The sequence below is a fragment of the Pleurodeles waltl genome, chromosome 3_1, assembly GCF_031143425.1.
Source record: "Pleurodeles waltl isolate 20211129_DDA chromosome 3_1, aPleWal1.hap1.20221129, whole genome shotgun sequence".
Classification (NCBI taxonomy): domain Eukaryota; kingdom Metazoa; phylum Chordata; class Amphibia; order Caudata; family Salamandridae; genus Pleurodeles; species Pleurodeles waltl.
This window is the reverse complement of record NC_090440.1, coordinates 1,209,181,135-1,209,193,849: the sequence shown is the minus strand read 5'-3', so window position 1 is coordinate 1,209,193,849 and position 12,715 is coordinate 1,209,181,135. Positions and strand designations below refer to the sequence as shown.

General features: G+C 44.6%; 1 protein-coding gene across 1 annotated transcript in view; it reads left to right on the top strand.

Moving 5' to 3' along the window:
- SRPRA (SRP receptor subunit alpha) overlaps nucleotides 1–12,715 on the top strand; it is a 704,571-nt gene that overhangs the window by 465,546 nt on the left and 226,310 nt on the right. Inside the window, exon 12 of the mRNA XM_069224516.1 lies at nucleotides 7,124–7,287. Within this exon, the coding sequence (XP_069080617.1) occupies nucleotides 7,124–7,287 (164 nt within the window). The remainder of the gene's footprint in view (nucleotides 1–7,123; nucleotides 7,288–12,715) is intronic.

Sequence of the window (12,715 nt, the reverse complement as noted above, 5' to 3'; positions counted from 1 at the left end):
GTCCCAGCGACCCTCTACAAGGTCACATAGGTTTGGGGTCCATTCGTGGTTCGCATTCCACTTCTGGAGTATATGGTTTGTGTTGCCCCTATCCCTATGTTTCCCCATTGCATCCTATTGTAACTATACATTGTTTGCACTGTTTTCTAAGACTATACTGCATATTTTTGCTATTGTGTATATATATCTTGTGTATATTTCCTATCCTCTCACTGAGGGTACACTCTAAGATACTTTGGCATATTGTCATAAAAATAAAGTACCTTTATTTTTAGTATAACTGTGTATTGTGTTTTCTTATGATATTGTGCATATGACACTAAGTGGTACTGTAGTAGCTTCACACGTCTCCTAGTTCAGCCTGAGCTGCTTTGCTAAGCTACCATTATCTATCAGCCTAAGCTGCTAGACACCCTATACACTAATAAGGGATAACTGGGCCTGGTGCAAGGTGCAAGTACCCCTTGGTACTCACTACAAGCCAGTCCAGCCTCCTACACTGGCCTTCCATGGACGTTTGGACACTGATCAGCCAACGGCAAAGGTGCTAAAAAATGAGAGAAATCTCCACCTCCCCAGTTTTCTCCTCAACAGTCTCCTCCTCATTCTCCTTAACTGTCTCCCCCGCTACACCCACTGCACAGTCTCCATCACACACTATGCAGTCACAACATGACACGGATCCATGGGATCTCTGTGATGACCCAGTCTGACAATAGCCCAGAGTGCTACCCATCTAAGCTACCGCCACCTGAGGATAGACCCTCATATACACAGGTTCTAGCTAGGGCAGCGGCATTTCACAACGTCACCATGCACACAGAACCTCTGGAGGACGACTTCTTGTTCAACCCATTGTCCTCAACTCATGCCACATACCAAAGCCTACCCAAGCTCCCCGGTATGCTTAAACATGCGCCACAAATATTCCAAGAACCGGTTAAAGGAAGGGCTATAACCCCAAGGGTAGAGAAAAAATACAAGCCACCACCCTCAGACCTCATTTTTGTCACACAACAGCTGACCCCAGACTCCATAGTGGTCAGCGCAGCAAGGAAAAGGGCAAACTCTCAGTCCTCTGGATATGCACCCCCTCCAGATAAAGAAAGCAAGAAATTTGATGCTGCAGGGAAAACGGTGGTGTCACAGGCAGCCAATCATTGGCGCATAGCTAATTCGCAGGCCCTACTATCTAGGTACGACGGGGCTTGCTGCGATGAGATGAAGGACATTATTCAGTATCTCCCCAAGGAGCAACTGAAGAGAGCCCAGCAGGTTGATGAGGGACAGACAATTACAAACAATCAAATAAGATCGGCGCTAGATTCCGCAGATACAGCCGCAAGAACTATAAATACGGCTGTCACCATTAGGCGACATGCATGGCTCAGGTCATTCGAATTTAAACCTGAAATCCAACAGGCCGTCCTCAACATGCCTTTTAATCAGCAACAATTATTCGGCACACAGGTTAACACAGCCATAGACAAAATGAAAAAAGACGCTGACACTGCCAAAGCGATGGGAGCGCTTTATTCATCCCAATACAGATGCTCATTTCGAAAGCCTCAATATAGGGGAGGCTTCAGGCCACAACCTTCCGAACCATCTACCTCACAAGCCAAGCCCTCTTACCAGACACAATATCAGAGGGGGATTTTGAGGATCCTACAGAGGACAATTCCCCAAATCTAGAGAAAAATACCAATCCTCAAAACAACCCACTAATAACAAACAGTGACTTGACCACCACCTTCCCTCATCACACTTCTCCTGTGGGAGGAAGACTACAAAAGTTCCACGACCAATGGTTAAACATCACAACAGACAACTGGGCACTTTATTTTAATTTAAAATTTTAATTTTAAATTTAATTCCAACATGGTTACTGCATAGAGTTCACACAAATTCCTCCAGACATTCCCCCAAAAGCGCACAAACTTCCATCTCAACACATTCCAATGTTGCAGACAGAAGTACAGGCACTATTACTAAAGCAAGCTATAGAACTTGTGCCGCATCATCCAGAAGGAACAGGGGTTTACTCCCTGTACTTCCATATTCCCAAAAGGACAAAACTTTAAGACCAATATTAGATCTCAGAGCTCTCAACCTCTACATTCGATCAGAACACTTTCACATGGTAACACTACAAGATGTAGTCCCTCTGCTACAACAGGAAGAATTTATGGCAACACTGGATCTAAAAGATGCGTACTTTTACATACCCATCCATCCAGCCCACAGAAAATATCTCAGATTTGTAATACAGGGAAAACACTACCAGTTCAAAGTGTTACCTTTCGGGATAACAGCTCCCAGAGTATTTACAAAATGCCTTGCCGTAGTCGCAGCATACATAAGGAGACAACATATACATGTCTTCCCTTATCTCGACGATTAGTTAATAAAAGCCAGCACACAAAAACAGTGCCAACATCACACACATTATGTAATAAACACCCTACACGCACTAGGGTTCTCAATAAATTACCAGAAGTCACATCTACAACCGGCACAAATTCAGCAGTATTTAGGGGCCACAATAAACACCCAAAAAGCACTTGCAAGTCCACAAAGAGTGCAATTGTTCCACACCATATTGCCAAAAATTCAGCCAGACCAACACTACACTGTCCGATTTGTCATTAAACTGTTGGGTATGATGGCATCATGCATCGCCATTGTCCCATACGCAAGATTACACATGCGACCCTTACAGCAGTGTCTCGCAAAACAATGGTCGCAGGCACATGGTCATCTCCAAGATCTAGTGTTGATAGACTGCCAAACACACATTTCGCTTCAGTGGTGGAATCCCACAAATTGAAACAAAGGCCATTTCAAGACCCTGTGCCTCACTCCATTCTTACAACAGATGCATCAATGATTGGATGGGGGGCACACCTCAACAATCACAATATTCAGGGACAATTGGACAACAAACAAAAACAATTTCACATAAATCACTTAGAACTGCTAGCAGTATCCCTAGCACTAAGAGCCTTTCAACCTCTTCTTGCTCACAAACACATTCTTGTCAGAACAGACAATATGACAACAATGTACTACCTAAACAAACAGGGAGGAACCCACTCATCGCAACTTTGCCTTCTAGCGAAAAAGATTTGGCATTGGGCAATTCACAACAACATACACCTGGTAGCTCAATACATTCCAGGAATTCACAATCAATTAGCAGACGACCTCAGTCGAGATCACCAGCAAACCCACGAGTGGGAAATTCACCCCCAAGTACTTCTCAAATACTTTTGTCAGTGGGGGACACCAGACATAGACCTGTTCGCCACCAACCACAACGCAAAATGCCGAAACTTTGTGTCCAGGTACCCACACCCTCAATCGCAGGGCAATGCTCTATGGATCAACTGGTCAGGGATATTGGTTTACGCTTTTCCACCTCTCCCGCTCATTCCATTTCTGGTCAATAAACTGCGTCAAAACAAACTCAAACTCATACTTATAGCACCAACGTGGGCACGTCAACCATGGTACACCACATTGCTAGACCTGTCAGTAGTACCACACAAACTCCCAAACAGACTGGACCTGTTGACACAAAACAAACAGATCAGACACCGAAGAAAAACAACTTGTAACACTCCGAGCCCAACACTAGATGGCAAGACCTGTGCATAGCATGTGAATCTGCAGCGTAACATGCCACAAACAGATGTACACTGGGTAAGTGACATTATATATATATATATATATATATATATTTGTTTGATGGCATGTGTAGCTGCAGAAACACATGCTACGCATTATTCCGCCATCTAGTGTTGGGCTCGGAGTGTTATAAGTTTTTCTTAGAAGAAGTCTTTTCGGAGTCACGGGTATCGAGTGACTCCTCTGAGTCATACTGCACATGGGCATCGACTTCATTGTTAGATTGTTTTCTTTCTGCTGTCGGGATCCGACGTCTTTCCTCTCGCTCTGAGTTTTCGAATCGGAAACTTTATAAAACTCCCTTAATCTGTGGTATTGTTTCAATCGTTTTTCCACCTAACCTCGAACCGATAGTACTGTCGGAAATTAGATTTCACCTTTCTGGGCGCGTGCGCCCCACTCTGACCTGTTTGGGCCTACCGCGTTGAAGCCTGACGGATCAGGCTTCATTTCGATTTTGTCCTCTCTGCCACTCAAAATTTCCCTACACAGACCAACACCTTGATTGTAATCTGTGTCTTTCTCCTGATCACAAAGAAGATTGTGAGGCCTGTCGATCGTTTCAATCCAAGAAGACCCTGTGTGATCAGAGAGGCAGAAGATTGGAAATTTTGTCAGAGTACGGCACATATCGACATCATGGAGGAAGAACAGGTGCAGACAGCGGTCTTCATCAGAGACACCGTCTCCGGACAAGAATTCGAAGAAGATAAGGCCTATCACTGCTGGACAGCACTTGAGTACGTCTGCCCCTACGCCCTCATGCCTAAAATCCATCATAGGCCTTGGGTACACCACTGCCAGAGAGCCATGGTTTGACCCGAAAAAAGACTATCTTCGACCGACCTTCGGGTGCGGCGCCGAAAAAGGCCACTCCGTCGGTATCGGAGTCGCGTAAATCCATGAAGAGTTTTGCTTTGGACTCGAGCAAGTGTCCTCACTCCTCGATGCCCTTCTTCTGAGCCGAAACAACCGACTCCATTTTCGGGACCGAAAAAGCTTCCATCTTCGGAACCGAAAAAATCTTCTTATTCAGAAGAGCAAGGATTTTCGAGCCGTCTTAAATAGAGCTCAAAATGCATGAACAATCTTATAGACCTTCTGATGAGGACACTGAGATTCAGCCTATCCTTGAGGTTATGGATGAAAGACAATCGAGGATTCACATCCACATAGAGACTGGCAGAATAGTTACTGCACCTCCTCTGCAAACCAAAAGGAAGCTGGCCTTTCAGGAACAATTAGACACTGCCCATATTTCTCCCTTTTATTCACCACAACTTTCTTTTCCGCCTCCACCCACTAGCCCACCACATTTACCAACTAATTTGCAGCATTCACATGGTGATACAGTGGATCCTTGGGCTCTATACGACCCAGATCCTATTCCGGACAATGACCCTGATTTATACCCTTCCAAGCCATCTCCACCAGAGAACACTACTGCATACACACAGGTTGTTTCCAGGGCAGCAGCATACCATGGGGTGCTTATGCACACTGAGCCCGTAGAAGAGGATTTTCTGTTTAACACTCTATCCTCCACCCACTCACGATATCAGTGCGTTCCTATGCTACCTGGCATGGTTAAACATGCAGATCAAATATTTAGTGAGCCAGTCAACGCTAGAGTAATAACTCCACGCATTGATAAAAAGTATAAACCTGCTCCTACAGATCCTGATTATATTACACACCAAGTTCCTCCAGACTCAGTAGTAGTTAGTGCAGCTCGACAGAGGGCTAATAGCCAGTCATCAGGGAATGCTCCTCCCCCTGATAAGGAGAGTAGAAAATTTGATGCTGCTGGCAAGAGAATGGCCACACCGGCCCCCAACCAGTGGCGAATTGCCTACTTCCAAGCCTTGCTAACGAGATAAAATAGAGGCCACTGGTACGAGCTGCAGGAACTCCTACAGTACCTCCCAAAGGAACACCAAAAAAGGGCACAGAAAATTGTAGAGGAGGGTCAGGCCATAAGCAACAATAAGATACGGTCTGCCCTTGATGCTGCAGACACAGCAGCTAGAAGTGTCAATCCTGCAATTAATATACGTAGACATGCATGGGTATGTTCTTCTGGTTTTAAACCAGAAATCCAGCAGGTGGTTCTCAACATGACTTTTAATAAGAATCATTTGTTTGGCCCTAAAGTCTATGTGGCCATAGAAAAACTGAGTAAAGACTCAGACACTGCCAAAGCAATGGTGGCATTATACACATCGTATAGAGGCTCCTTTCGCAGGAAACAGTTTAGGGGAGGATTCAAACCGCAATCCTCGGATACCTCTACCTCCCAGGCAAAGCAAGGCAACAGCAGCAGCAATACTGGAGAGGGAGATTTAAAGGGTCTTACAGAGGCCAATACTTTGGAAACAGAGGCAAGTTCCAAACTTCAAAACAAGCCACTACCCCATCTAACCAGTGACTTATTTGCCATTCCTCAACCCCACACATCTCCGGCGGAGGGCTATGGGGGGGGGGGGGGAGACTGAAGCAATTCCACTCCCATTCGCAAAACATCACCACGAACCATTGGGTTTTGTCAATTATCCGCAATGGCTAGTGCCTAAAATTGGTTTCTACCCCTCCAAACATTCCTCCACATTACAACAAGCTGTCCCCAGAACACAATGTTCTATTACAGCAAGAAGTACAATTGCTACTACTAAAACAAGCAATAGTATTGGTCCCACATTCTCAAAAAGGAACAGGAGTATACTCACTATACTTCCTCATTCCCAAAAAGGATGTCATTCTCAGTCCCATTCTAGACCTCAGATCCCTAAATCTACATATCCTGTCCACTTACTTTGAAATAGCATATACAGAGCCAACTTGCTACATATATCTATACAGCATTTATATTCTTACACTATCACTTCTTCCTACACTTTTTTTTGCGGGAAAACAACCTAACAACGGAGTCGATGCCCATGCGCAGTATGACCGAGAGGAGTCCTCGCTAGATCCTGTGACCTAGATGGCGGAATAATGCATAGCATGTGAATCTGCAGCACTACATGCCACAAACAGATGTACAGTGGGTAAGTGACATTTTCCATATATTGTGTCCCATGCCAAAATAAAGTGCAGGAGGAGCAGATTCCCATTCAGTGCTTCCTTTATGTGGTTAAATAGAACAAAGACTAGATAACACCAAGATGAAACATAGATCTTAATTATAAAAAAATACACATCCAGGCTGTTAGCTGGTGGGATAGCTATTTAAATATTAGGACATGCATTTAGAATATTGAGAAACTAATGTGGAACTCGTCCTGAACAGCTTACAATTTAAAAAAATAAGCTTCAAATATGGAAGTCCATATTCACTTGTTGGGCTTATGACTCAGCCTTTGAATCCCAGCTTGAAGGATGTTACATTTGTATGCATATTATTTACCGGAATCCCTGATTTGTCTCCTTGCAGCTCGCAACCAGAATTTTGATGTGGTCTTGGTGGATACTGCTGGCCGCATGCAGGACAACACACCGTTGATGACTGCTCTGGCTAAACTTATTGCTGTAAACATGCCTGATTTGATATTGTTTGTTGGAGAAGCACTGGTTGGAAATGAGGCGGTTGATCAGTTGGTTAGTATTTGAATATCTTTTATATTAACAAAACCTCAGAATGAAATCTTGAATAATTTCTTATTTAATCATTGGATAAACACAGATTTGCATGTTTTGTTTTAACTTAACATCAAGAACAAAGCACACCAGAGATTTTCCACAGTCTAACATCTTGCTGTCCTCCTTCCCATTTAATTGACAATCACCGGCACTGCAGGCAGGATCACAAAAAACATGTTTTCTTTTTATAAACTTGCAACAAATTGTTACAAACCAGGATAGCAAAGGAGAGGTAAGCAGGATGGGCACAGAAATATTTACAGTTCAAGTACACTGAACAGTTAAACTGTGTTGTTCTTGCTGGGCGGTTTCACACTTCTCCCTGGTGAAGTCCTCAAGTCCACCTAGTTATTGCGTGTATTTGGGTCATATGGGCTGACTTTCCCTTGATTCCAGCCCACCACCCTCAAATCCTCAGTGGACTTTAATTATCCAGCACCTTGCATCCCACTGAACTCTAAATCTGTGGGTAGCTAAAAGAAAGGTGGTAGGTTAGTGATTCGGTGTTTCAATATTTAGGAATAACCAAAGAAGGTAGATTTCATGAGTGGGATAGTGTGTGTGAAATGGAGAAAAGTAGACCAGCTGCACAAATGTTTTTCGAAAATAGTGGCCACAAGGCTTATGGTGGGCGTGCAGTGGTAGCTGCAGACTACTCCCTTTCAGGAGTACCCTGTGACACTGGTGCCTGTCGGGATGATGCTAGTGGTCTTCATGTGTCTATAGTCATTGGTGGTCATTTAGCATTGGGGATGTATGGCTGGATGTTCATCTCAGTCAACAGTTGCTGCTATGGGAAGTCTTAATTGTAGGCTGGGCTAACCATCTCTTCAAGTTTTCAAAAACTTGTGGTAATAGGGTATCAAAGTATATACATATTAAGATCCATTGTGATCAGTGATGTAAATAAGAAAGCGTTTTTCTGGGACATCTTTTACTGCTCATTTTCTCCTTATCATATCTAACTTCTTCTTTCTCATGCCTGTGGCAGGAGATGAGTCAGGGAAGAAACATATCAGGCTGTCACCTAAATTTTAGTTTTCCTTTCCAACCACTTCATGGATTTTATAGATTGTTCACTTTAAATTCTCACCCCCTAAGGTCAGTATGAATGCTTTGGCCCACATCCCTCTTGGTGCAGATGATGTGTGTCTACAGCTGGAACCACCTGCTGCACTTTACTTCTTCCAGAGCCTTCATGAGGATGCCCAAATACAATGACATCCATGTCGTCAAGAAGCTCTTTAGGTAATTTCCTTCTGCTTCCTTTGGGATACTAAGTTGATCACTGAGGAATTCAACAATCTCTTCACCCCCCCCAAAGTCTTACATCTTAGGCAAACATGAATTATATGTTGGGTTCAGTGAAACAGTTTTGTGCTGAGACATCACGTCTTGTAACAATTGTCTGTGTTTGCCACCGTCTCCTGCAGTGTCAACTTTTGCATTCTAATCAATAAAGTATTATCAATATACAGAACACACAGAAGTAGTGGTCTTAGGCAAGAATACTTCACTGTGTGGGGCTTCTACTGGTGGCCAGTTGAACTCTGACCCATGCCAGGAATCTCGGAATAATCAAACTGTAAATGACGGCACAAGGCAACACTGTGACTGCATCCTGTTTTCACAACCTGAAAATGCAGAGTAGGATCATCAGATGCCTCCCAAGCAAAACTATAAAAACTATCAGTCACGCCAAAGACACCAGCAAGTTGGACTGAGTACCCCCTATGCTGGGATCGCCAAGCAACTCACTAGAAACCATCTAGAACTCGGCAGCCAGTCCCATCCTCAACCTTGCATCAAATCACTTCTCAAGGAGCTACATCTGCTCCAAATATACAAACGCGCTCAATCCAGACTCTTCCTAAACACATTCAAGGAACTATACAACCTGGCTCCATCTACTTGAACAGTCTCTTCTCTTTCCACCAACCACCCAGACACCTCCACTCTACAGGACCCCTACTTCCATACATCTCACACACACATATACCAGATCAGGATGAGCGTTCTTACATTGCTCCTAAAGTGTGGAATGACCTCCCTCTCCACATCAGTCTCATCCTCTCTTAAATTCCGCAAGAAGCTGAATACCTATCTTTTTAATTAACCAACCTACCATTGGCATGGCTAGGCACACACACCTGCTCAGTGCGAGGATACGCTCGCAGGTGATATCGCGCTTTACAAATATACAAAAGATAATATATCTGAGCATTTCCACTGCTACTAATTTTTTTTTTTTTTTTGGGGGGGGGGGGGGGGGGAATAGTCCCTCAAGAACAGTAATGAGGTGAACCCTAACTTTCCTTTTTCATACCCCTGTTTAACTGCCCTGTGTGGGAGCAAAGAAATTTGATTCTTTGTCTTTCTGTGTTTTTTATTTTTTTTTAACTGGGATTAGGTATGTTGATAAGGTTGCTCATACTATTTTATGTCAAAGTCCTGCACATATCCAGTATGGGCCACTGAACTGCCTTACTTTAGTGTCTCCACTGAGTGAGTGGGAAATCAAAGATGACTGCTGCTCCACGTGTTTTTTTTTTTGTGTTTTTTTTTAAATCTTAGAATGTGAAATTGGGGGACTGCAGAGGACTGGTGGTATGCTCTCCCAGCTCAGTGACTCCTGCTCATACCTGTACGGTGCCATCAAGTACCTCTAACACAGCCGCACCACAGTTTTCGCCAAGGTGTTTCTATTAATCCTCCAGCAATGCCTCCCTGTGCTTCTCTCCTCCCTTCATACAGTGCCTTACATCTCTCTGAGGTCCCTGATCTGCTCCTGGAGACTCTTAAAAACAGGAACTAATTAGATAAACGGCTAGTCCAAAAATGTTTCTCACGAATAATGCTGTTGGGTAAATTTTGTCGAGTCGTCACACTCAAGGGGTTATTTGCATGTGTGAACACCACTGTATCCTCAGCCATCACCACACCTAAGTCCTCTTTTTTTCTGCCTATTGGACATGGTGTAGGTATTAGCTGCTGGAACGTAATGCTTATTAGGAGGTGCTGCACATCTCCATGATGGGATGAACTCTGTTACTGATACTGAGGAATACCTCCATGTTCAATAGGTGAAAACACTTTTTAAGTCAATTTCAAATATAAAATCAGCACTCAAAATTCAATAAACAGGTGAGTGCTGGACCATGGATCAATAATGTTTAAGCACCAGTTTTTTAAATTCAACAAATCGTACAAGGATCTGGTGTAGATGTTAAAAAAAAAAAATCCATTATTAAAACGTTATTTTCACAGTTCTTTTATTGCGTCTGGAACAATTACGCTCTTTGTTGTAGCAGACACATTTTATTCATTCAGAACTTTGGGGCTACAAAAATCATGTATATAAAATAAATGACACACATTCACATCTCATACAACTAAAACGATTAACACAATTAGATGTTTCAAAGAGTGTGATCTTGTAGGAAGTTGGCTCTGTATATACTAGCTCAAAGGGAGAGATAGTGTGCACAGAGTCCAAGACTTCCCCTTAGAGGTTGATAGTGGCAAAATTAGATCATTCTAATGCTCTGTTTTGTGGTACTGTGGTCGAGCAGTAGGCTTATCAGAGGGTACTGTTTAGCATTAGTTGTACACACACAGGCAATTAATGTGGGACACACACTCCGACTTAACTCCAGGCCAATAGATTTTATATTGAAAAATATATTTTCTTAATTTACTTTAGAACCGCAAGATTCGAGTTTTGAAGTAAAAACATAAAATGCAAGGTACTCCACACAGGTAAGTTGGGAACTTGGAATTAAAGCAATAGTACACACAGTACATAAAAACATGGCAATAAGCTATTTTAAAAGTGGACACAGTGCAAAAATCAACAGTTCCTGGGGGAGGTAAGTATGTTTAAGTTTCTGAGGTAAGTAAAGCACTTACAAGTTCATTCTCCTGGGCATAGGCAGCCCACCGTTGGGGGTTCAAGGCAACCCCAAAGTCACTGCACCAACAACACAGGGCCAATCAGGTGCAGAGGTCAAAGGAGGGCCCAAAACACACAGGCACCTATGTAGAACAGGGGTGCTCCAGTTCCGGTCTGCTGGTAGGTAAGTACCTGCGTCCTTGAGCAGACTGGGGATGTTTTGTAGAGCACTGGGGGGAGGGCGGGAGGAAAAACCGGCACACAAAACATACCCTCAGCGGCACAGGGGCAGCCGGGTGCAGTGTGCAAAGTTGCCTTAGGGTTTGCTATTGAAAGCAATGGAGGGACCAGGGGGGTCACTTAGACGATGTAGGCAGAGCACGGGGGATTCTCGGGCCAGTCAACGACTGGGCTAGGAAGAGGGCCCCCTGCTGGTCACTCCTGCACTGGAAGGTGGTTTCTCTCGGTCCTGGGGGCTGCGGGTGCAGTGCTTGGTCCAGGCGTCTGGTTCCTTGTTACCAGGCAGTCGAGGTCAGGGGGAGCCACTGGATCCTCTATGCAGGCGTCACTGTGGAGGTGCAGGGGGGGATCGACTCAGGTTACACACGTCTGGGAGTCCTTTCTGCTGTGTTAATTCTCTGGAGCTCAAGCCGGGGGCTTCAGGTGCAGTGTGAAGTCTCATGCTTCCGGTGGGAAGAGTGAGTTCATTAAAAGTTGTTTCAAAGTTGCAAAAATGTTGCTGTTGGTGAACAGTGCCGCTGTTCTCGTGAATTTCTTGGTCCTTTGGTTAAGGGCAGTCCTCTGAGTCCTCAGAGGTCACTGGTCCCTGTTGGATGTGTCGCAGTGCAGGTTCTTTGAGTCTGGAGACAGGCCAGTAGGGCTGGGGCCAAGTCAGTTGTCGTCTCTGCAGGGCTTTCAGGTCAGCAGTCCTTCTTTGTGTAGGTTGCAGGAATCTGATTTCCTGGGTTCAGGGTCGCCTCTAAATACTAAATTTAGGGGTGTTTAGGTCAGAAGGGCAGTAGCCAATGGCTACTATCCTGGAGGGTGGCAACACCCTCTTTGTGCCTCCTCACAGAGGGGAGGGGGGCACATCCCTAATCCTATTGGGGGAATCCACCAAGATGGGGGATTTCTAAAGGCAGGGCTAACCATCTCAGGGCACCTTAGGGGTTGTCCTGACTGGTGGGTGACTCCTTCTTGTTTTTCTAATTATCTCCTCCATCCTTGCTGCCAAAAGTGGGGGCAGTGGTTAGAGGAGCGGGCATCTCCACTAGCTGGCATACCCTGGGGTGCTGTAACAAAAGGCATGAGCCTTTTAGGCTCACTGCAAGGTGTTACAGTTCCTGCAGGGGGAGGTGAGAAGCGCCTCCACCCAGTACAGGCTTTGTTCCTGACCACAGAGTGACAAAGGCACTCTCCCCATGTGGCCAGAAACTCGCCTGTTGTGGCCGGCTGGCAGAAACTGGTCAGCCTATCACTAGGAGTCGGACTGGT